This window comes from Lycorma delicatula, chromosome 3 (assembly GCF_047948215.1).
Source record: "Lycorma delicatula isolate Av1 chromosome 3, ASM4794821v1, whole genome shotgun sequence".
In the NCBI taxonomy this organism is placed as follows: domain Eukaryota; kingdom Metazoa; phylum Arthropoda; class Insecta; order Hemiptera; family Fulgoridae; genus Lycorma; species Lycorma delicatula.
The window spans coordinates 159,813,718-159,840,677 of NC_134457.1; the positions used below are offsets into that span (position 1 = coordinate 159,813,718).

At 35.1% G+C, this 26,960-nt stretch overlaps 1 protein-coding gene across 3 annotated transcripts in view; it reads left to right on the forward strand.

The window, feature by feature from the left end:
• Window positions 1-26,960, forward strand: part of Dap160 (dynamin associated protein 160) — a 238,769-nt gene that overhangs the window by 175,934 nt on the left and 35,875 nt on the right. For all 3 annotated transcript variants that reach the window (XM_075360884.1, XM_075360885.1, XM_075360886.1), the window contains 5 exons: window positions 7,204-7,322; window positions 8,617-8,723; window positions 10,159-10,231; window positions 12,133-12,339; window positions 25,169-25,252. In XM_075360884.1, the coding sequence (XP_075216999.1) occupies window positions 7,204-7,322; window positions 8,617-8,723; window positions 10,159-10,231; window positions 12,133-12,339; window positions 25,169-25,252 (590 nt within the window). The remainder of the gene's footprint in view (window positions 1-7,203; window positions 7,323-8,616; window positions 8,724-10,158; window positions 10,232-12,132; window positions 12,340-25,168; window positions 25,253-26,960) is intronic.

The following is a 26,960-nucleotide window of genomic DNA, read 5'->3' on the forward strand; positions in this document are numbered from 1 at the left end:
ACATTGCTTACAACCTAGAGCATCATCTCTGTAAGCTTGTTTCAGAAGTTGAAACATTTCTGTGAAATTTTTCTCCAATTTCACACAAAATTCTACGTTGTATTGTTGCTCCTGAAAATCACATATTCCAAAAGTCACTACTAAAACTTAAACACATTGCACTCAAATAACAATAAATCGAAAACTAAATGAGATATCAGCAATCCAAGAAGATGTGGTTACAGAGGAGATTTGCAGATCACAGTGCTGTCAACCATGTCACTAAATATCTCCATTGACACGTAATTAAAAATGTTCAGTTATATTCCAAACAGACTTTGTACATCACCCTAAATAGATTACACTCCTTTTTGGGTAGTCGTGTAAAAAATAAAATGGCTAAATTTTTGCCATCATTGCTAGTGGTGAATAAAAAAAAAGAAGCCAAAGTTTTGGTTCCCCATGAATAGCTCAAATGTTTTGAAAAAAGTTAATATTATCAAGGGTTATAAGTTCAATCCCCAAAATTAAGGTTGCTTTTCGCAGTAAGAGCTATTGAACCTGAACACACTCAGAGAAAAAGCACAAGAATTGCAGAAGTGCCAAGATGTGCGTTTCTTATCATGAGGAAATTGTTGTTCTCCATGAATACACCTTCAGGACAGTCGATAATGAGTACTTTTGTCAAATTCTGCCGGTTTTGAGAAGTGTAGTTTACAGTAAAAATCCAGTATTGTCAGAAAGAAGCTGGGAATAGCCACTCCCACATCAATGCAGCCATACATTATGAGCAATTTCTTTCTAACCACATTCTGCATGTATGGCAAACTATCCTGCTCAACAAGATAGTTTGGTCCATAACCTTTCCTGTTTAAAGAACAAATGCCACTTAAATGGAAAAAAATTTTGGATATCAAAGAGGTAAAACAAAGGGACCTTTTTTTATTGCTGAAGAAAATTTTGAAAAATATTTCAAGGCATGGAAACAAAAGAACTAATTGTGTATGATTTCAGAAAACAGCTTTATTTATTATATATGAGACATGTTTTTAAAGTAAGTTCCGTTTTGAAATTCCGCCGCTGCTACACTGCGGTTGGCATTCCACTCATGCGCACCTTGTATGATGCAGATGTGTATAACAGATGCAGATGTGTACCTGCATCTGTTGGCAAGCCACAGACGCCATTACAGAAATATTCGACTGCATTTACATTTTTGTGAGTATTTAAAATGCCTCCGCTGATCGAGAATCCCGCTGACTGTGAAATACATGGTGTGATTTGTTTTGTTAGTGCTAAAGGTGTGAAAACAGCTGAAATTCATTGTCAAATCAGTGAAGTTATGTAGAAAACGTTATGAGCTATGGAATGGTACGAAGATGGGTTAGAACTTTTAAAGATGGCCACCAGAATGTTCATGATGAGAAACAGAATGGACGACCTTCTGCCATTACTGAAGATTTGGTGCAAAAAAGTGAAATAGAACAAATGCTTTACAATTTCTTCGCTATATGAAGAGTTTCCTCAAGTTTCAAGAAGTGTTGTCTATGAAATTTTGACCATGTTGCTGTGATTATTAAGTTTGTCTATGAAATTTTGACCATGTTGCTGTGATTATTAAGTAAGGCAGCAGACTTCTATGACAACGGTGATCAAAAGCTGGTTGCATGATACAGTTGCCTTAATATTGGTGGTAATTATGTAGAAAAGTAGATTAAAGTACAGGCTTTCATGTAAAAGTAAAATTGTTAAGAATAATGTACTTTTTTTTTTTTTTTATTTCAAAACATTACTTACTTTAAAAACACGCCTCGCATATTCTGATTTATATTTATTAATATCAGCTTTTTTTTTTTTAATTCAGGTACTTTTTTACCGTACTTGACAAAGATACACTGATGATAGACTTAGTTAGGACTTTGAATTTAAACAGTTTGAATATGAATTCTATTAGTATTTAGTCAAATCCTTTGATATACTTGATCTCATTTCTTTAATAGTAATAAGTTTGGAATTTCACAAAAACAAACCCCTACTTAATTATATATTTCAATCATTTTTATAATTGAAAATGGTAGTAAAAGTAAATTTTTATCACAGTTGGAATTTAAACAGATATTTGCATCTACTTGGAAAAAGCATGATGTTTGTAAGTATATGTATCTTGGATTGTGATAGCCAAATCTATTTATTTAAAATTATGAATTGGTTAGTTAAAATATTGATATACTTAACAATGCACAAAGTAAGATAGAAATATTGCTAATAGAGATTATTAACGACACTTTTTGTTACTCTGTATTTATATTAACATCTAGACATTGAATTCTAGATGGCAGAAGTGAAAGTACTACTATGTTAGCACCAAATACTGAAAAGAATGTAAACATACACTGAACTAAAACTAGTAATTGATATAACAAAAAGATTTTTAAGGCTTAAATCTGTATAATCATGGAAAAAAAATTTCACAAGGAGTTGAATGAGACAGATTTTATAAAAATTAATTAATGGTTCATACATGGGATTAAACCTGAATTTCATTCTAAAATGATATATATATATATAGAATAGAACATTTACATTCTCTGAAAAATATTTGGTAAACCATAAAAATCTTAGAGTACAGATTAATCATTTCATCTTATATATGCATTAGTTTAATTATTACAATTTTGAAAGTGGTTATCAATTCATTGTTACAAGAATTTAATATTCTCTAGGGGAAGGTAGTAGATACTCTTTTGTAAATAAAGATTGATAAAGCAGTGACAGATTTGGTTTTAGAAAGTTACCATTTTAGCCTACATTAAGACTTTTGAAAAAGTTCATCTATCTGAAAGGAACAGGTCATTCAGTTTTTAACTGTGGTAGGTTTTGGGAAGTAAGTTCGTAAATGAAAGGTTTTGAATCTTTATATATATGTTGTGATAAATAATTTTCATCCTTCAGCGAATTGTTAACTATGACTTAAGGTATTTTATAAAAACAGTTGGCATTGTTGCTAAATTTTCTTAGCAAATGATGCTTTACTCCACTCTACTATTTTCTATGAAATCCTGACTTGAAAGTTTAATAGTATCACTGTACCATTATAGAATTAATCTTGTGAAATTTTAACTTTTTTTTTTTTATTAACTCAGCACACAGGCACATACGAACAAAAAGAATTTACCCCATCTTTATTTTCATTTGTTAACATTTCATGTTTCACCAAAAAGAAAAAAGTGGAAAGATGATTTTTGCCAAATTTCCCCTTATGTTAAAATAACATGAAATTAATGTAAATATAGTTCATAATGACAAATATTTATTAAAATTTACAAATATTTACAAGAAATAATTATAATGCAAAATATGTTTGTCTTTGGCATTAATAAGTTTTTTTTTACATGCTTTGACCTGGATTTAGTCAATTTATCACATATTGCCATCATTTCATCTTTAAACTAGACCTTGATTAGATTATTACATGTTCTTAAATAGATATTCTTGTTTTCTCATATTTCCATTTAAATTTTCCCACAAATTCTCAATTGGGTTGAGGTCTGGGGAATTCTTTGGTCACTGAAGAAATTGAATATCATTCCTTTTATACATTCCATAACATTTTTTTATTTATGGCTGGCCAGAAACTCTTGTTGGTAAACACTGCACCCTATCAACCCCAACTTTTTTTTGTGTTCATCCAATACATCCAATACTCATCAAAATTTTTCATACCATTAATTGGCATTACAAGTCCTAGACCTTGTACTGAAAAGCAGCCCCATAGCATTCTCTTTGTGGGATATTTTATGCACTGGTAAACATTCAATTGATTAAGGCTTTCGGTGAAGATTTTTTCATATAACCATATCGCTTCTCCTGCTCAATAAAATGTGCTTAATCTGAAAAAAAACTCTTTTACTTAATCATTTTCAGTCCAATTTTTATAATTTTAGCCCAGTAAAGACTTTTTTCCATCATAATTTCTGTTAGTAACTGCATTTTTTATGGGCATATTTCTTTACAGACATCCCATCCCCGTAGGGGAAGACACCCACCTTGTGATACTTTCAGTCGCCACACCCCCCCCCCTCATTCCTAGCCCTGATGTGCTTTTACAGACATCCCAATCCCATAGGGGAAACACCACCTAGTGACCCTTCCAGTCGCCCCCCCCCCCCTTTTCCCTAGGTACTTTACAGACAGCCTCTAACAGTCTGTGGCAAACAGTTCAATCATGAATACTTGCTCCAGACTGAGCTAGTTCATTTTGGAGACTGAAATTAGTGAGCCTAGGGTTTCTTTAAATTTTCTTATTAAAATAGAATCATCTTTGGTTCTGGTTTTCTTTTTTCTTCCATCATTCCTAATCTGTTCAGGGGAAATGCTACAGGTTTCTTTATGACACTTAATATTATTAACCACCTATAAATTAATATTATGTACCTTGGAAATACCTCTTTATGTGATTAAAGAATGTTCAGCAATATTTACTCTAAATTCTTTTCGTAGGAGTGATATCCATTTTGAAAAATAAATGAAAATGCCAATACTAGGAACCAAAATTGATCTCAAATTTATAATTATTGATTATTGCAGTTCACCAATCATATATTAGTTATCTCAAAACATATTTCAGAATACTAATAAAAGAGCTGGGAGTATTGGAGCAGAAAACACAGATAATCAGAAGTGTGCCAACTGAAAGAAATTAAATTATTGTAAAAATATGCTTGCTCTTATTAATTTGCGTACTACTGTAAATATACTATAACTGCCAGGAAAGTAAGAGTGACTGAATGTATGGTATGCTCATTTATTTATATTTTAACTGATTTCAAAAAATCAGTAAGTTTTCAATTAAACCTAGTTGTAATTTTTTTTATATACATTCAGTGCTTTCTCATGATTAAATGCAATAATTTTTATTTTTATTTTTTTAGAGGAAATTCCTCTGTTGGTTCTATACTAAAGTTTCTTTCAGATAACATTATTAAAAATTATTATCAATTAAAAATTTCATGGTCAGAGAAATAGCTTGAGGATTTTTTTATTTATTTGTCATCATCATTACTTGAATTGCTATAGCTGAAGACGTTCAAAGTGTTTTCACGTGACACTTAATAATAGAATTATTATAAGTTATAATTATAAGAAAATTAAATATTATAATTTTCTTTATAATATGAGGGTAAGTCAATTATTATCCGCAATGTAGTTATAAATTTTATTGCAATACAAATAGGAAACTTAGATGTACATCATTTTTCAACACACTTGCATTTCAACACACTTGGTCCATCATTGCACAAGCTTCCTGATCCCCTTATAAATTAAGGTTTTCGGTTGAGCTGCGAGCCAGGAATATACTGCTTCTTTCACTGTTTTGTCCGAGGTATATCGACGGCCCCTTAATGCCTCTTTGAGTGGACCAAACAAGTGGTAGTCAGAAAGGGCAACATCAGGACTATACAGAGGATGAGCCAATAATTCCAAGTTGAGTTTCTGGAGCATTTCAGCAGTATGTGGATGGGTATTGTCTTGCAACAACACAACACCTTTCGACAGTAATCCTCGGTGTTTGCTTCACCACCAAAATCTACAGTAAGCATCTCACTGTGACGCACACCGTTTGTTATCGTGCCCCTTTCCTCATTATGTTCCAGTACTGGGCCTTGTGAGTCCCAAAAAAACCGTAAGCATCAGTTTTCCTGCGGATGGTTGGGTCTTGAACTTTTTTTACGGGGCGAATTTGGATGTTTTCATTCCATACTCTGCTGTTTACTCTCCGGCTTGTGATGGATCCATGTTTCATCACCAGTGATGTTTCTGTCTAAGAAGATGTCCTGTTTGTTACCATAGCAATCCAAATGTTTTTGGCAGATGTTCAAGCGTGTTTGTTTATGCAACTGTATGAGTTGTTTTGGGGCCCATCTTGCACAGACTTTATGAAACCCAAGTCTGTTGAGGATGAATTCATAGGCAGAACCGTGACTAATTTGCAGATGATGTGCCACTTCATCAATAGTTACTCATCTGTCTTAGAAAACCATGTCACGTGCACGCTTTGTGGCTGTAACTGGCCATCCGGCTCCTACATTGTGCGTAACACTTCGCGACCATTTTTTAATTTTTCAATACATTCGTAGACACTCCGTTGCAGCAACACACTGTTCCTGTACTGTACCGAAAGTCTTCGATGAATTTCGGCCCCTGATACACCTTCCGACCACAAAAACAGATCACTGAACATTGATCTTCTTTGGTGCAAACAGAAAGCGAAGCAGCCATGGTTAATAGCAGGGCAGCAATCATGGAACTAACCTAGCAGCATCAAACCTGCACAGACATAACAACAATTAAACCATGCATGCGTCACCTACGCAACACAACAGAACTACCAACATAAACAAAAATATTACTAAATTGTGGATAATAATTGACTTACTCTCGTGTAAAGAAAATTTATTGTAAGACTAAAAAAATAATAAATACATGTTTACAGTTTCCACACGGACCTTACCTTATGCTCATGCTTGGTAGCAGTTAGCAGCATTTCTCTTTGTTCCATTTCTTATGTTTAATAGACATGAGTTCTCTTTTTTATTTTTGGCAAACAGTTTTTTTTCACGTGGATAACAGTTGTACATTTTCAAGTTATAAAATTAAAAAGTTGAAATAAATTTTAAAAACAATTAATCCAACAACAATATTATTTTTCAAACAGTACTATTCACTTACTCTGTTATTGATTTTTTTGAATTCATTAAAAATTAAAGGTAGTAGGTTGTTTGTACTTGTTTAGTTTATAATTTAATTCAGATTTTAAATAATAATTAAACATTTTTTTGCATTATTTTTTAGATTCAGTTTTATTTTTTATTTAATTAACAAAATTACTACTATATCTTATGTTGGAAACAATTTGTCACTATATCCATCAGAAACAATTTTGAAGCATCACAACTTTTTTTCTCTTCATAAAATACATTATTTAAACTGATATTGAAACAAAGAATATTTATTTATGTACTAATGACCAACTTTTATTATGTAAGGCAATGAAAAAATTGCAAATTAAGCCTGCAATTTATTCTATTTATTAGCCTTTGCTAATTATATCTCTCTCTTACTAAATTTTTCTTTAAAAAGTTTTATTCCTTTTCATTTATGATTTTTTATCTGCAAATAATTTTTTTAATGTAAAAATTTATATATGTTGTATTTTATGTTCAGCTGAAAGCCCAGTTTCCAACATCAGTTTAAGTCGTGAAGAAAAGAAACGTCAACAAGCAATAAAAGAGCTTATCAGCACAGAGCAAGCATACATTGATGACATGTCTGTAGTTCATGATGTAAGTAAACAATTTATTCAGATTTTTTTTTTGTTAAAAATAAAATCAGATTTTTATTCTACAAATTTGCAATATGACATAAGCTATTAAATTGGGTTTACAGGATTCTTTATCCTTTGCTATTTTTATGTTTGCCTTTATTTACATTTCATATTTTGTTTCCTTCGTTTATCAAATATTTCCCTCTAGTCTACATCATTTTGATTTTTCTATTGATGATATTTCATTATCAGAAAAATTATATTTTCAAAAGTCACTTTCAAGAAATATAACTACTATTGAATGTTGTATCGTAATATCTGGTTTTTATATCAGGCCAAATTAGTTATTTTGTTTTGGTCTTCTAAAGCTTTAATCTATTTATATAATTATAATATTTAAAAATTCTTGTTTTATTTATTTAAGAGATTATTTTTTTATGAAGTTTAAAAGTGCAAAATCTAAATTTTGAAGCAGTGATTAATATTTTCTGAAGTGTAAATACAGCATACATAATCTGAACCCAGTTTAGTTACCGTTTGATCTGGCAACACTTTATCTCCATCTATTGCCCCTTTCCACTTGTTAGATGTATCCACTTTAAAATCACCCTTCTCCTGACTCTATTTCTCTTTCTATCTCGCCTCCTCACATGTTCATTTTAGTATTTTTCCAACAACCTCTAATTATTAACCTTTTCGCACCGTTTTTTTAAGCATCTGAATTATCATAGTTGCATTCCATCACTCTATCCTCACACTCCTATGCTTAAAATCATCTCTTATACATGTGACCTTCCTTGCTTGGTTTCTGTTCATTTTTCTCAGTTTTAGTTCTCAGCTTGAAGTGTACTCCAATGCCTCCTGTCATCTTCCTTTTCTAAGTTTAAGATATGTAAGTGCAAGCAGATACGTAACAGCAACATTCTCTCACTTACCTTTGGGAGGCCTGCTGTCATCCTTGTTTAAGTAATCTATTTAAGAATTGATCTATTGAATATCTCTGGAATAATGTTCATTTTATCATTACTTCATGTATTATTGTTCACAAAATATTACTTCAGCAGATTTTCCATCTGTAGCGAGACCATTGTTGGTAGCAAGGGATATAATTTATTATATTGTAATCATAATGTTATGAATAGTATTATATTAACAGTTATCAATATTCATTTATTTATTTTTATGCTTTTTATTAAAATTTTAACTGTTAAAGTGTTTTAAGTTATAAAAATCTTTTAAAAATACAACATTTTTGAGATCGTTTTGTCATTGATTTATTGTAGAGAGTTCATGTTTATTTATTGGATGTTTAGGTATTCGAGAAGCCTTTAATAGATAGCAAAATAATTTCGCCTGAACAAGTAACTAAGATATTTGTTAATTGGAGAGAAATTATTGTTTGCAACTTCATGTTTCTCAGGTATATATATTTATAATTCATTTTGCTATTGGTAGTTGTAATTTATTAAAATATTTTTAATGATAGTATTAGTAAAGTTTATTACATGTGTATTACTGCAATACAGATTATGATGAGGATGATTTTATTATATTTTTGTAGATAGAAGCTGTTTATAGATTAAATAGCTACTTACTTACTTCAATAGACAAAAGCTGCTAAAATACAAAATACATTAAAAGAAAATAATTATTGAAGTAAAGAAAACATAAGAAAAAACAAAATACTTGCAAACATTAACCAGTAGTCAAATACTGATATAAGATAACCAATTAAAAAAAATTGTTTCTTTGTCTCATTTAAAACAATAAACAAGATCAGAGAGCAAACTAATAAAAACCAATAAATATAGCAACACAGGTGTAAATAAGTTAAACTGCAGTGATTCTATTAGATATGTAAAACAGGCTAAATGCATATTTACCCATAGATACAAGGAACCCCCATAGCTTCTACATACAACTGCAGAATCAGTTTTTAAAACCACCTCATAGAAACAAGATACACAAATGAAGACGTTAACCACAACAACAAAAATTTGACATATAATCCATAAAAACCAAGATTTTATTAGCTTTAAGCACTTTGATATTTACAAAAATAGTAACACTTCTTTTAATGCATTACAGTGTATTTTAACCATACTTGTATATTAAAATATAAACAGAATATTGTCTCTTTCATTTGGCATAATTTCTTTTCTTGACTCATTTCATTCATTCTTTCACTGATAACAAACATCAGGAATTCATGCTGGTTAATATTTTTGTATTATTTAATAAAAAAATATTATATAACGTGTTTGTATAATGATATCCATGATATTAGCCAAACACAAAGTTTTATCAAATTTTTTTTTGCAACTGAAAACAAATCTTACAAAGATAAAATTAAAAATGGTACTCCCAGAAACAAATTTTTAAATGAAAAAGAATTGTCTCTTCCTTCTATTTAAAAAACATGATATTTATTAAATAAACGAGCATGAGCATGAGTTGTCCAGAAAATGATGTAATGTACAGAAATATTAAATGTTCATAAATCCATCAGAGGCAAAAAAACAAAATTAAGTATTTAGACAAATTGTCTAACTTTCCATAGAAAAGCAAAAGAACTCAAAGGATAAATGAAAATGTTTGCCTTCTTCAAAACATAAATAATAATATACTAAAAGAAGAATGAAAGGAAATGTAAATGTATGAAGTACGTTTTTATTTTGTTGTTGGTTTATTATTTTTTACTATTAATTTAATATATTATTTTTAATGCATTTGTAACATTTTTAATTTTTTTTAGAACACAGATTAATTTCATTAAATCTTTGTATAATTGGTACATGTTTTGTAAATTAATGTAACTGGTATAGGTATTTAAATTTATTTGAATAATTTTACAGGTCATTGCGGGTTCGACGAGACATGAGTGAAAGTGGTGTAATTAGAATGATTGGTGACATCTTATGTGAAAATGTAAGTTTTTATTTGTAATGATTTATTCCTGTGATATAAAAGAGAGAAATACACCTCTTTCTCACCTAAAAGATAAACATCTATACCTAGGAAATATACACCTTGAATTTAAATTTTTCTACAGGATGGTTGGCATTGCTGCTTTCCCCTCAACCACCATTAGAAAAAATTCAAAATAATTATGGCCCAAATTTTTTTGTCATAGTATTTTTACATTACACTATCATGTAGTAGTAGTAGTAGTAGTAGTAGTAGTAGTTGGCATTCTGTCATATAGTTGGTAGTGCCAGCTCTTTATGACATCTACCTCTTGCCATTCTAACCTAGTGTTTTAGTATAGATATATTTATTTACAGTCTTCTACATTCCCTTCCTATTTTTATTTCTATACTGCCTCCACATCTTTTATCAGATGTACAGTATCAACTAATCCATTTTCTTTGCTTATATTACATACTGTCCTCATCATTGTTTGTTCGTCTGGGTTATCTTTTTTACTTCTCAAATGCTCCCTACTTCTTTTTATCTTTCTTTCTTCATTCAAATATGTCTTAATTCATTTTTGGATCCATTGACATAATTCTATGTTCTGTGTTGAAGTATTTTTTTATAGTTCATTGTATTTTATTTATTTTATTGTGTAAAATCCTGCTAATGTGAAAATATGTACAAGAACCAGAACATAAATGAAAAACTATCAAAATATGGATGTCTCACACTAACACAGTGATTATAGTTAATAGATTATTTTTCATATATATCATAAAAATATTATTTAAACGATTTTTTACATATTTAATGCAAAATAAATTAATTACTTTCACTCTTATCTTGCTTCATCCTTGAGCATTGGCTCATTGAGTCACAATTTCCTATCCTTCAAATTTCAGGTTGTAAAATTCAGCTGCAGAGAGATCAAGTCAAATGGTGGTAGGAAAACTTTATAATAATAATGTCTCTTCACTCTCTGTTTTGTAATGATGATCAATGTCCATGACTTGTTCATTCCTGATCCAAGTCTTTTACGTCAGGGAAAGCTCTTATTATCCTTCAAAAATGAAAATATAGCAAGGAAAAAAGATAACAGCAGCTGAAGTCACTTTAAGATTTAGATTATTATGGTGGAATTAATATCTTTATCATAACCTAACAGTTATTAGACTAACCATTTCTGTATCAACATGAACAGTCCATGTAAGATCTGAAGCCCTAAGATGGAAAGTACATCACAAAACTCCAATTATCAAACCAATTTTAATTTTAAATGATTCACTTTCAAGATATACATAATTATGCTTCTGGAGGATCTTTTTGAACTTTTTGAAACTGTTTGTTCAGCATTTAACATTTCTGCAACAGGTATAGTGCCAGCTGTGACCACTGATAGCTATAAAAAGATCGAAAAGTATTATTCCATGTTGTTTTAAAAATGAATTGTTTTAAAAATATTCTTTTTTTACTGTGTAGAATTTTCTTGATGCATGTGTTGTATATAAATTAGTATTTATCAGAAACTATTTTTTCTTCTGGAAATTTGATATAAAAAGGTATCATATTAATATGCAGATAAAATCAACATGTCTGTAATGAAGCGTGATTGTTTGAACGATTGAATATTATATGCATCTTGACAGGCTTGGTTTGCTGAATTACACTCAGCTCAGTGAAAAAGACATGGGAATCCTCACGTTTCCTAGTAAACTTTGCATGATATGCTGATTATTCTTGAGAATGACTAAGTTATTTTTAGAAACTGATATCAGGTTGGTGGTTACAATCATTATGATCGTAGCACCTACAAACAGCATTTACCTTTGTTATGATTGATTTCATATTTGTATTATCATTTTTACATGTTAGTAAGTGAAATTATTTAATGTTCCTTTTTTTTTTTTTATTAGTTGCCAAGAATGACAGTGTATGTCCGATTCTGCAGTTGTCAGCTGTCTGCAGCAGCATTGCTTCAAAAGTTAACTGAAGATTCATTTGACTTCAGACAGCTTACAAAAAAATGCCAAGCTGATCCTCGCACTAAAGGGTTACCTCTAAGTTCATTTCTAGTTAAACCAATGCAGCGCATAACAAAATATCCTTTACTAATTAAAAAGGTAATTTTTGTATATTTTGTTTTATGAATATTGGTATTTTTTGTCTTCTTTTATTCCTGTCATTCCTTCCATTTTTGAGCTTGATTATTTTAACTCTTTTAGTGCCAGCATCTGAGCAGACGTCTGTAAATTATGTGAAAATTTCCAGCGTCTATTTGAACAGGCGTTTCAAAAAATGATTTTTTTAAATTAAAAATACAAACTAAATCTTTAGAAATATCATATGTTGTAGAAATTTCTTTGTTAAAGATAAATTTAATTTTAAAAGCATATGTATGCAGTTTAGTTAAAAAAAACATAATTAAATCCCACTTTGGCAGCTCTGTAAGTTGTCTTGGCCTTGCTTATTTGTTTAAAGTCATATTGTCATTTGTGTTCTGTTTGTTTTAACTGTGCAGTTTTTTTTTATTTTTTACACCAAATAACTATTAGTACTTTTAATTTTAACATTTATATGTACATGTCTTTGTGTTATAATGAGAAGGCAATTTAGATCACATTCACAATGTACTTATACATATACACAACTGAAAAGTTATGCATAGGTAAAAAACATTTTTTTTCTAGTGGACTGGTTATGACTGAAAATGGAAAAAACTAAATTCTCCATAAGTAGAATATTTTTCTTTGAAAATATTTGCACGTCCAACAGAATATGGGAATTCTTTGGTCTATTCTGAATAAATTAATATAAAGTTTAGAACCCTATCTTAAAATTTACTCAAGATATGAATATTTTTGTCTAAACATGTATGTCATATAAAAACACCCCTGGCAATTTTTGCAAGGTAATCACAAAAACGTTTGGTACTAAGAGGGTTATTACTGTTCTTAATGAGAATATTATGTGTTTTTACAAATTATTGTGCTAGAACTAAGTAGAGTTCAGCACCTACTGCACACTTGCATTTTTTTTGTTACCTCATAGAACTCATAGATGTTAAGTGCTATTGTGTGTGTTAGACTTACAGGTGCTTATTGCATTTTTAATTTGTCTATAATGGTGGAATGCAATGAACAACATTAATACATCAAGTTCTGCCAAAAGCTTGATGATACCCAAACTAAAACATTTTGGAAAAGTAAGCATTTGGTCTTTCTTCGCCGGTTAACAAATATGAATTTGTTATTCGTGTGTTACCGGTTCTAAATCTGGTCACAGCCACTTGTTCTCGTGAGTCAACTTCATGTCGCTTTTCCATTTATACGGAGAAGTTTTGACCAAGTTTAATTTTGTATTTAAACTTCTCCAATCAGTATTCCACTTGTTTCTTATTATGTTAGTTATATAGTTTTTAACATCTGCCACCCATACAGGAATTACATCCAAGTTATCGCAGACTGTCGCCTTTCTGGCAGCTTCGTCTGCGCTTTCATTACCTGCAATACCAGCATGCCCTGGAGTCCATACAAATACGCATCGCTGTCCTTGTTGATTTAGAGCATACAAAATGGACAGGATGTTTGCAATTAGGACATCCTTAATGTTCTTATTCTGAATTGCAACAAGTGCACTAGGTAATTCAGAACATATTAGCACTCTCTCTTCGCAATAGTGTTCTGTGTACCGAAGAGCTTGCTGTATGGCAGTAAGTTCTGCCGTATAAACACTGCCCATATCTGACAGTTTCCAAAAGTGGGCTTCTCCATTTACTTATATGGAGCATCCAACACCATGTTCGGTTTTAGAACTGTCAGTATAAATTCTAATATGTTCTTCGTAACTACTGATGGTTGATAAAAATTCCTGTTGGATGATCACTGCTGGCGTCTTTTTTATTTCTTCCTGAGAGAGATCCAACCTTGTATTTACCGCTGCCAAAATCCATGGCGGTATTTCTCTTGTAGAAATTGCTAATGTTTCTGGAATAGCAATATTGTATTTTCTTGTTAATTCGTGGTTCCTAATTCAAGCTGGTCTGGAAGAGGTAGCACGATGTTCATATAATGCAGCCAAAGGATGGTTGTTAAAAAGTTTATTATTTATATGAGCAGGGAAAGCCATATGTTTGCTGCATATCTTAGCAGTGGGATCTCTCTTCTATAATGTAGTGGCATTATTCTGGCTTCGAACACTAGTCGCCAGACTTGTGCGAAAAGCGTCTGTCGCCTATCTTATTCCGCTATTATGAATTATGTCTTAACTTTCTTAAATGCGACTTCCTAGTTATAGGATGAATATACAATGCATCCGTAGTCTAGTTTTGATTGAACCATTGCCTTATATAGTCTCAATAATATTTCTTTATCTGAGCCCCAATTGATGTTTGATAAACATTTGATAATGTTTAGGGCTTTTTTTGCATCTATCACTCAAGTCATGTATATGTAATCCTCACGTAAGGGATTTATCCAATACCAGTCTTAAAAATCTCACATTATCTTTATATTGTATTGGATTGTCAAAATAGGACTTTGGTGAGGAATTCTCTTCCTACAGAAGTGTACACAGCATGTTTTTTCTGGTGCCAAATCATCAACATAGACGCTTTTGCTGATTTCTACTGGAATAGCTAATATCAATTTATTTATGACGATCATAAACAAGGTACTGTTCAATGGTGAAACTTGTGGTATGCCATTTTCTAAGGTTATTTAAGATGAATATTCATTGTTGACACGTACTTGAAAGTACGGTCATTCATATAGTTGCTGAGCAAAACTGGCAGATTGCCACAAATGCCCCATTCATGTATCTGGAGCATTATTCCATATCGCCAGGTCATATCGAAAGCCTTCTGAAGATCAAAGAAGACTCCGACACAGTGTTTCCTTGTAATAAAGCTGTTGTGTATAATGTTCTCTAAGTTGATCATTTTATCAGTGGTAGAATGGTATTGTAGAAAACCTGCTTAATGTGCAGATATCAGGTTTTCTTTTTTTAAAAGCCAAACGAGTAGATTATTTATCATTTTTTCAAGTATTTTTCCCATAGCGCACATCAAAGAAATAGGATGGAAGCTATTGGGATCTGTCAAATTTTTATCTTTCTTTGGTACTGGAACAATATGTGCTTTTTCCACTGCTGCGGGTACATTACATCCCGCCATATCTGATTATATAATTCTAGCAATCTGCATTTTGCACTGGTATTAAGCTGCCTGATCATATTATAATGGATTTCATCCAGACCAGCAGCTGTGTTGCCTGCTTTCTCCAACGCTTTCACGAATTCTTCCATTTTAAAGGGTACATTGTATGAGTAAATTTCGGTTCTGAAATTTAGTAGACCTGCAAGTTCTGCTTTTTTTCGTCCAAAAATCTTCATCATAGTTAGCCGTTTTGTTTGCCTTCTCGAAGTGATTGGCTAATAACTATGCAATTTCGTTTGGAGTGTCCTTAATTTCATCTTTATCTTGAAGGCTAGTTATGGGAGCAAAGTTTTTACGCCCACAAATCGCCTTCACTTTCGTCCAAACATCTGATGCAGTAGTAGTTCTGTCAATGGATGACATATTGCTGCCAAGATTGTTTCTTTGAATCTATCATAAGTCGTTTTGCATACACCCTGTATTTTTTTGAAGCCAATTAGATTATCTATATTGGGACGTTTCTTAAAGGTGTTATACGCTCTTTTCTTTCTTTTTATAGCTTCACTTATTTCATCGTTCCAATACGGAACAGGTCGCTTCGTAAGTTTCCCAGATGTTTTGGGAATATATCTCGATGCCAATTCAAGTATCACATTAGTTAAAGTGTCGACATTGGCTCCGATAACTCCAGTTGTTTCGGGGAGTATCTTCCTAGCTGTGACGCTCGTCCAATCTGTCTTATCAAACAACCATCTCTTAGAGATGGGATATGTTTTTCTTGTAACATCAGTTACAATTTGCACTGGGAAATGATCGCTTGCATGCAGAGCCTCTAAAACATGGAAGGTGTACCTCGGTGCTATCGATCCACTTATGAGTGTTAGATCTATACAGGACATTGATCTATCACTGCCATTGAAAAAAGTTCCGATCCATCTTTTAAAAGAATAAGATCAGAATTCATCAGGAACCTTTCCAATTCTCTTCCACAGGGATCTACTCAATCCAATCCCCAAAGAGAATTATGAACATTAAAATCACCCACCAGTAATACAGGTGGGGGAAGCTGAGAAATTAATCATGCTATGTCATCCCCCTTCCAATTTAAATTCAGCAAGTATATGCTGCAGACAGTGACCTGAAGCAGACGCTTCATTCTAATGGCGTTCACTTGTAGGTTTGTATTTAGATCAGCTGCTTCGGCGGTAGCTTATAATAGTTATAAAGTTTTATATTAATATTCTAACTTTCTGGGTTAATATCTTCTTTTCCCAGGATAAATTGTTTTGGATGACACAGATTTCATTCACATTAAACAGTGAATATCAAATTTATTAAATATGGTAGCAATCGGACAAGAAGGATAGTCCTGTGATTTGTATACTGACAGTCTTCAGTCAGATTATGCCATGAATAAACTGACTGTCAACAAAAAGATAATAAAACTATATACATGATAATAAAACCAAAATATTTTTGATCCAGCTAAAAGCACAAGCATAAAATTTTGGCCTCTAGACTTAACATTCTTTCTTTTATATTAACCAGCACATATTTGAAAAAAGTATTTCTCTGTAGTCTGAACTGTGGTGCAAAAGAATAAGAATGAACTATGAATTTTTCATCAAGAGAGTAGTTCACCACAGCAGTCATCACTTGCATATAATGCAGCAGAGAAATTCTTGCCACCTGTAGCCCTGTAACCCTGTAACCATTATAATTATGTCATATTTAATTTATGCAAAGTTTTAATTTTTTTTAATAGAATTCCCATCATAATTTTGTACCTTACCTAATCTCGTCCTTAAAGGAATCTAGTCCTTAAATCTTGAAATTTAAATTTCTCCTTAATCTACTTGGCTACAGTGCAATTTGTCTGAATATTGATTATCCCATTGATCTTTCAAATCTATACCTCACGAGCTGGTCTTCAGGTATTTTTTGCCATCCCTTATGCACCAAGTGGCAGCGTAGTGTGTTGCAGTAGTGCTGCTGTCGGCTAAACAAGGACGTTTCCTTTGAAACAACGTGTCCCCGTTTTCGTAGTTGGTGAGGCCAGAAATTTTTCAGATCCTCTGGCAGGTTCGAGAAGCGGTTTCCGCTCCGACCTAGCCGGTGGTAGGAGTGTTACATACTTCGACTCCTCGATTGGGCTGCCGAACAGACGGTCCATCGGGGTATAAGAGGTTTGACGCTCACCCAGGACTAGTGATAGGTGATAGTTTCAAACAAACTGTGATTGTAGTGTCTGGCAACACAGTTGGTGTAGTGTTAGAATCAGCGATGGAGCAACCCGGGGGAGGTTGCATGGATGCCTTGGTCGGTCTGGCCAAGGACCTGGTCTCCGGTGACCCCTTCTTGCCGAGGAGGTCACTCGGCAGGTCGCCGCCGAGGCCCCGGTCCTCCGATAAGGAGGTCACGGAAGCCCCTCGGGCAGTGGAGCGTCCGAGCGCAGCGGCATTGCAGGAAATCCTGCCCGAAACCGCGGTTCCGAGCTGTCCGGTGAAGGCGAAAGCCGGGCCCGTCCAGCGAGGACCAGGCAAAGAGGGGGGCGCCAGGTCAGAAGTGCGGCGCCCTACGAAGTCCGGGAAGGAGGAAAGCGGAGACGCCAAATCCGTTCCCGGACCCAAGGCTCCGGAGGTTAAGCCTGTCGAAAGGCGGGAGGCCTCGGGGGCTGGAAGTGTGAAACGAATTGAGGAGATGAGGGCTGAGTGGGCCAAAATCTCCTCAAAGAAGGAATCTAGAGTCGCGGTGGAATTACGCCAATTAGTCGACTCTTATTTGAGTGAATGCACGTTGTTGGTAACCGGACTGGCATTAAAGTGCGAGGGCCTCCAGGGTGCAAACCTTGCATTGGATTCGGTCGTCAGTCGACTATCCGGCAAGGTGGACCGGGTTGTGGAAGGAGTTCGAAGCTTCAAGCCTGTAACGGGTGAGGCTTTGGGCGAGCTCCACAAGTCAATAAAGAGAGTGGAGGAGAAGGTAAAAAAGCCTATCTCCTTCGCCTCTGTAACTGCCGCGCCTGCGCCTAAGCGGGTAGGTCCGCCGCCGCCAGCACAGGCGCCGGCCAAAATTAAGCGGGCCACTGTAAAGGTGGTCCCAATTAAGCCTGGTCAGGGGGCTTCGTCGGCTATGACGGAGCTAACCCTTAAAAAGATCCTGGACCCGAGGAAGGAAAAGTTCCAGATTTCCCGAGTCACGAAAACCAGGGATCATGGTGTAGTCCTGGAGGTAATAAATAAGCGGCAGGCGAAACAACTGCTGGAGGCCGAAGTTCTTGTTAAGAACGGGCTGAAGGCTCAGCTACTAGCCGAGCGGAAGCCGCAGATATTGGTGTATGATATGCCAAGGCAACGCGGGTGGAGGAGCCTGAAATCCTCGCTGGAGCAGCCACCAACTTTCTCCAGTGAACTGGGGGAAAGTTACATAGACGTCACCTTGGTGACGGGTGACTTGCTTCGAAGGATAGGTAGTTGGACTGTCTGGCCCGAGGCCAGTGTGAGCGATCATAGGCTTATAACCTATGAAATTGCTTACGGAGGCGGTCCAAGGGCACCAAATCCAGGTCGCTGCAACCTAAGGGGCCTGGATCGACACAGGCTGAGGCGGGTATGCGATGCTGCATTGCAGGGATTGCAGTGGAGCATGGAGTCTAGGGAGGAGGTGGAATTGATGGCGGAGCTAATCGGCCGGGCCATCAAGACTTGTTGCGACGAGGTCCTACGGCGGCCTAGGCCAATGGACGGACCCGTCACAAGCAGCCAGTCCGCTGATCTGAGCGTGCCTGGAGCCGTCATGACCCCATTTTCCGGGGGGTCGTCTGTGGAAGGCAGACGGAGGCCCGGCAAGAAATGGTGGTCCTCTGACCTTAGCGTGCTGCGCGCAAGAGTGAGGTCCGCGCGGATAAGGTACCAGCGTTGCTCCCCAGCGGGGACCATCGTTAACCACGTGCACGCTGAGCGTCTTCGGATCTACCGGCGTGCCCGTTATACATATGTTCACGCCATCAAGGAAGCCAAACTCAAGTTTTGGAATTGGGACTCCATGCGGGAATTGCAGCGCGATCCGTGGCAGCTCGCGAAGACCTGTTACCAACCGAAGCCATTGCACGTGTTGTCCAGTGTTCGGTGCGGGTTAGGTGGTCGTGACCACACTTTAACATCTGTGGCGACTTACCGGGCGTTCCTGGATACTCTGTTTCCAGATGCTCCGGAGGGGGAAGCGGAAATCGGCGTTAGGGCGGGTGAAACACCATTCCCTGGCGTTCGGACCGTGGAACCCGAAGATATAGACCGAGTGGTTTCTCGAATGGCACTAAAGAAGGCACCGGGGATTGACCAACTTGACCCGGATATTTTCCATCATTTATTGCCTGTCATAAGAGAGCCACTGGGCAGACTGTTCACGGGGTGCCTAAGCTGGGGCTGCTTTCCGGCTTGCTGGAAGGTGGCTTTGGTAAGGGTACTCCTGAAACCTGGAAAGGATCCTGGTAAGGTCGGCAGTTATCGACCCATCAGCCTCTTGCCGGTTCTCAGCAAGTTGCTTGAAAGGCTGGTTGTGGAACGGCTCGAAGAAGGCATCGATATGAGCTGTATTCTAAATCGAGGCCAATATGACTTCATGAAAGGGGTTGGCACCGAAGATTGCATCTTAAATGCTCTTACCGAGGTGGAAAGCGCCTACTGCAAATATGTTTTGGCTATTTTTATTGATATAGAGGCAGCATTTCCTTCCTTGTGTTGGAGTTCTGTCCTCTATGCTTTGGAACGCCGCGATGTTCCCGAAGCCATACAGGCCGTGGTACGAGACTATTTGTCTAACCGTACGGCCCTGTTTAAAGATGCGCACCTAGTTGTGGAAAAATCCGTCACCAGGGGAAGCCCGCAGGGTTCCGTTCTCGGTCCCCTGCTGTGGAACCTGGTGTTCGACGGATTTCTGGGGTTGACATTCCCAGAAGGAGTCACGGCCCAGGCTTTCGCCGATGACTGTCTCCTTTTAGTTCGTGGAAATTCACGACCACAGCTGGAAAGTAGAGCGCAGGCGGCCTTGTCAACCGCCGAAGGCTGGATGTACATGCAAAATTTAAAGACAAATTATCATGCAGTCGAAACCCCCACATTAAGTATAAAGGCTGTGTAATCAGCCGAGTAAGGGTTCATAAGTACCTAGGTGTTTTGTTTGATGATAAGTTGCTTTTTAGCAACCACATCAAACAAGTTGCGGCGGACGCTGTCTCTGTGATGCACAAACTTAGAAGGATTGCTCGGAAAGACTACGGGCTGTACGGTCGCCAAATGTACTTGGTGTACCGAGGTGTCTTCGAGAGTATGATCGCATACGCGGCGCCAGTTTGGGCGCATAGGTTGGATAGAAATAGAGCACTGCTTCTAAATTTAAGGAGTGCCCAGCGCAGAGCCTTAATTGTATGCACTGGTGTTTTTAAAACAACCTCCTATGAGGCTACTACCGTATTGGGAAAGGCTCTCCCAATCGATTTAGTGGTGAAAGTTCGAGCAGCCATGTGGAAGTTGCGAAGAGGTCGGGAAACCGAGGTATTTGGGATGCGGTTTCGGACCGAGCTAGAACCGGAACGGAACGACTATCACAATGCACCGGGTCTAAATTTCGAACAGTTGTCCATTTCCCGCCTGCGGAAGAGGCTTTGGGGCCTCGCGATGGAGGCATGGCAGCATGAATGGCACACCACGACTAAGGGAAAATCTCTGTATAGATTTATACAGGATCTGGGGGGGATGATATGCCTCAAGTTCATTTTTAAGGGCGGCGGGTGCCCAAGTGCTCACCAACCACGTGAATTTGATGCAATATCTGTTCAGGTTTCGCCTAGCGGCTGATGAGTTGTGCGTCTGTGGGTAGGTCCAGTCGAACGAACATCTAATATTCAACTGCCATGCTCTTGGGGGGGCCAGAGACCGGGCCACCCTGGAACTTAGAGGTCAGGGGAAAAACTGGCTGCTCATAAACGGCGAGTAAATGTGGCGTGAGCCGCATTGTTGGACCGTGTGGGAGTTCCTCGAAGAGGTTGCGATGTTCAACCGTCATCGGTAGTTTGTTAATTTAATTGGGATTTATTGATTCCTGTGGCGTGTCGGTGGAAAACCTTCCTAGAATTAATGGCTGCCATCAGCCAATAAAGCTCCAAGCGCTTTAAATGGTGGACAGACACTAGCTGGCAAGCAGCGACCGAGGCGTGGCGGCTTAAATTGCCGTCTTTTACTTTGTAACTTTCATAGTTTTAAATTGTAACAAGGGGTGCGCCTCCCCGATTTAGTTTTAATGTGACAAGTGAGCGCTAGGGACACATAGGCGGGTGCTGTATGGCGCTCAGCTTAACCGCTCACGCAAGATAGGAGCTCATTAGGAGCGTTTAGGTAACGAGGTCGCAAATCTGTTTCGAGGCACAGTAGCCGTTTTTTGGCACGGTACAGTTGGTCTGTGCTCTAGGGCGACCGAATGGGGTGGTGGCGGGAGAAATGCCAGCTAACCAAACAATCCCTTATGCATTGGCATCTAGCGAAATATAATCCTGTTCATAAAAGTTGATTAAGATTCATAAAAGGAGTTGGTTAAGGTTCTGAAAACTCTATGATATAAGTTTTTTGAAAGAATTCAATGCTTTGCTGACAGTTGATTATATAGTTTTCTAGAACACCCTTATAAATTAACTGCTTGCGCTATTAATTATTTGATCCATAAGGAAACCAAGATATGGTCTCTATATTCCAAAGGATGCCTGAAGAGTGAATGATGAGAAGTTACATGATTTGCAAGAGGTCATGAAAGATATGAAGTTTGATAAAAAAAGTAACAAGAATTTTTAATCTTCTCCAAAAGTATTTATTCAATGTGTATTCTGTGCCCTTCAAAGTAGTCCCCTATGATATTATATACTAATGCCAACATAGGTTCCAGTTTGAAAAAACTGGTCAAATGCCTCTTTGGGTATCACCTTGAGCTCACCTTGCAATTTCACCTTTATTTCATATACTGTTGGAAAACATTGCCCTTTGAATGTCATTTTAAGTTTGGGAAATAAGAAAAAGTCACTGGAAGTCATATCTGGAGAATAGGGTGTGGCATCACAATGGTGTTATGTTTGGCCAAGAACTATTGGACAAGTAACGATGTAGCATTGTTGGATAAGAAGCGCCAAAGTATTGTCATGGTGCAAAATCCACAAGTTGTCTCTCCAAAGTTTGGATCATTTTCTCCAGATTGCCTCACACAAATTGCATAAAACTTCTAGATAAAACTCTAAGCGTAAAACTTCCTTGTTGATTGTACAACCATGCAGTAGGAATTTGTGAGAACAATTATATTGTAGTCAAAGAAAATGATAAGAAGGACCTTCACATTTAACCAGACTTGATATACTTTTTGTGGTCTTAGCTCTTCAAAAAACCTCCATTGGGATGATAAAGAGTATATCATAAAAGAATACAAATCAGGTTGTATTATGAGAAAAAGTTTATATTATTTATAAGTCGCATGAATCCTGAAGCTATAGTTTATAGACAACTCTAAAAACATTAATTCTGTTAGTTGTGCTTTTGTGGTAAAACACATTTTTGGCCTTCCTAGCATCATCAGTATTTTCGTTGCAGAGCTGTATGCTATGAGTAAGGCCTTAAATATAATTAGCCCTACATTTCGACACATACTTGTCTGTTCAGATTTCATATGCCTTGCAGGTGATTAGTGACATGTCCTCCAGACACCCTGTTGTCTGTGAGATTCAGTGTGTTATTTCTCAAATGACTCAACGTAATTCAACTGTAAGCTTCTGCTGGATTCCTTGTCGAAGTTCGCTGATTCTTTTAAATAAATTAAGCGTTTATGTTGTAGTGTTTATATATAGATTTTAATTGGTCATACATATATATATATAACATTATTAAACTTGTAAATCTATATGTAACTTCATGTAATTATTGCATGTTGAGTCCTTGGAGACTGATCAAAGACTGGTCTGACGACAGAGCATGACCTACTTATATAGTATTGTGGAGCTGTCAATCTGTCAGGAGCAGTGTGAACTGTATAGAGCCACTGAATTGTTAGGAGTTGAGTGCATCCTAACGGAGTTGTGTATTTGTCAAGAATGTGTGAATCCAAGCGTAGCCAAGTACAGCCAAACGGAGCTATCCGAAAGATTTTAAAATGTTAAAAGTCCTACTTTTAATCATTTTCATTAATAATGAATTTTAAACAACATGGATGAAACCTGTCTCTACACCCCAGCCATATTGGAATTTCAGTCCATGAACGCACTTACAGTGTGACAAAAGAGGCTTTTTTCCCAGCCTCCAATCATGTTGTTTCTGATGATCTTGTATGTTTTCTGGTGATCAGTGATGAGTGGCAGAGTGAATGGAATGCTGCCATCAACAATAAATTTATCCTGTTAAGAATACTGTATCACTGTGTATCTCCTCATGCAAGAATAACCGTCAAGAGGAGGTTATTATTTGCCATTTGTGAATAGGGCACACTAGACTCACTCATGGATATCTCACAACTCAGAATTGAGTTGTGTTTTTGTTTACTGTGACTGCCAACAAACTGTACAACACATCCTTGTGGATTGTGTCTGTTATGCAGTATTGCATTGAAAGTTTAAAGTAGGGGCTTACTTCCAAAATATCTTAAGGAACAAGGACACAATGTTTTAAATATTTTAGAATTTCTTAATGCCATCCATTTATATTCAAAAATTTGATTTTTACTGCAGTATGTTTCAGCTGTTTATGCCATTTGGCGTATGGCAGATGGTAATTTTATTGTTTTAATATAGAATGCCAATGTAATATTTCATTGTGGTTTTATTTTGCTTTTAGCATACGTCATTGGTGTATTCCATTATGCTGTGTTTTTATATTACTGGGTTTTAGTTTTTAATTGTTAATTTTTAATATTTATTTATTTATTCATTATATAAATATCGTGTTCGGATAGATGACAACACTTTGTTGTCTGCCCAGGAAAAAAGTTATGACACATTAATTAAGTCTAATCATCAGTGTCATCAGTAAGTATTTGTTCAGCAATAGTTAAGCAGTGCTGTTTTTGTTGAAAATTTTGCAGTTTCAGATTAAATTTGGCTTCTATTTGTTCCTCCATGTTCAAAATAGTAATAAAAATCACTTTGCATGAGGCATACGAAATTCTTATTCCTAGGCAACCTCTCTAATGGTTCTGTGATTACCAAGCACAATCCCTTTAACTTTTTTGACATTTTCATCAATGATTGATTTGCTAGGATGCCCAGACTTCACGTCAACGTTGATGTTTTCAAAATGTTTTTGAAAGTATTTGTACCACTCACAAACTCGTGGTTGTGATATAACATTGCTGCCAAAGGCTTCAAAGGCTTTCTTTAACAAAGTCTTTGGTGCATTTAATTTCATTTTTAATACAAAGTTTTAGACATTCTCAAGTTCGACATTTTGCCACACAAAAAATCGCCAAACAGTAAAGTATCTTGTTTTTCACTCCTGAAATACAAACTAAGAGTTGTAGTTGGTTGAAAATTAGTCACGGAAACCAGTATAGAAATAAAATCAACTCAGTTGACAAGATCCAGTGCGCACAATTTAAAAATTCTTGTTACTTTTTGATCAGAACTTGTACAGTATCTTTGAGGAAGAATTTTTGTCAATTAAGTAATTCACCACTCAGTTGATAGTAGACATAAAAATATTTATTAAAACTGATGTGAATTTAATGTGATTATTATATTCAATTCAGCCATTTATTATTTTTTTATTTGTTCACAGATTCTTGAACACACACCCCCAGGTCATCCTGACCGTCAGAATTTAGAAGAAGCACTGTCCAAAGCCGAAGAATTTTTAGTTCAGGTAATTATCTTCATTTTCCTTTGATTACGTATTGTTAAGACTAATTAATTGTGATTAATTCTTATCTCTAATGAATTGCCAATATTGGAGTTAAATAATTGAGATAATAAATATGAATATAGTAAATTTATCTTATTTCTTTTGTAGTGCAGGAAACATTACTTATAATCATCCAGGTAGTATTTCTTGCCATGTATTTGTAAATGACAATAACAATATTTATTTTTTGTTTGTAAAATTATTTATCATTTTTTTGGCAATACATTACTGACCTAAAATTAGTAATGTATATGTTTATATTTATAGTTCCTTAAGCTGAATTATGTAACTGGTATTAGATGACATAAAAGTTATAGAAAAATAACATTCTTTTTAATAAAAAGTTCTGCTAATCAGAAATTATTTATTTAGGTTCCTTTTTAAAAAACTTAAATTGTTTTTAAGAGTTTAGATCCTTTCCGGTAATTATTAAAATACCAAATAACATTGATATATATATATATATATATTTATATATTTCCATTTTTATTTATTTATTTTTAAACCTAAAACCTAGTTATGGAGTTTTCACACCAGTGAGATAAAATAACTTTTCAGAATAAATATGATGATTTATGAATGTAAACAACAGGACTATAAAAATACAGAATAAAAAAGTCAATATTTACATTCTCTGAATAACATTTTCATGTCAACAAATATCCAATAAGTTTATTTTGCTGCATCAGAACCCCTATGTCTCTAAGCCACAGCATAAATGATAAACTGAATCACAAAGTTTGTTAACATTATAAAAAGTAGCCAATCTATTTAAAAAAAAGGAACTTTTATGCAAACTGTATCAGTGTGATCATTTTATATAAGATGTAACATTAAGAATTTTATTATTCTCTTGTTCAATCTCTGCATGGTGTTACAAAGTAGCATCACCTGAGTTGCATTTAGTTTATTTAAACAAATAAATTTTTTTACAGAATTCATGATATCTTCTTCAGTGGAACGTCCCTAGCAGAAACTATATTGAGAGTTATTAAAAAGAGCCTGGAAGTGTTTTATTATCCTGATATAGATTAGCTTTTCTATCATTTTTAAAAAGATATCTAGCCATAGAAATATTTTATTTTCAGTGAAAATATCACCATTTAAACAATTAATTAGAATGATTAATTGTCTTAAAAGTGGTTCCTTGTATTTCTTGAGTAACCAAGATTAGACACTATTCCAACTACTTGAATTCTAGCTTTTGGTCAGTATCATTTTTGGACATAGGATATAAGAACTTTAAAAACCCTATACGTATGACTGGCATGGAAAAATTTGAATGAAAAATTATTACCAGATTCCTTGAAAACAGATAGCCACTCACAAAAAAGATCTTAATTTTTTTTTTATCATTAAATGTGATATGGATTACTTCAGAAATAGTTTTTATGTCTTAGCTTATTGTTATTTGAATAGGGCAGACATTTACCATAATTAGAGATTTCATTTGCAAATTTCCAAATATCTGTGGAAATATCAGATGAAAGATCTATTTTTTTTTTTATTAATAATTATATGATCACTAAAACTGATTCATTATAAACTTTTAACTAACTGTAATGTCTAAATAGTTTTAATCTAGATTATTTTTCAATACGATTAGATAGGAAAGGAACAAGAGACTTGGAAATAATTTTAGACATGAAAGAAGCAAATTATATTATAC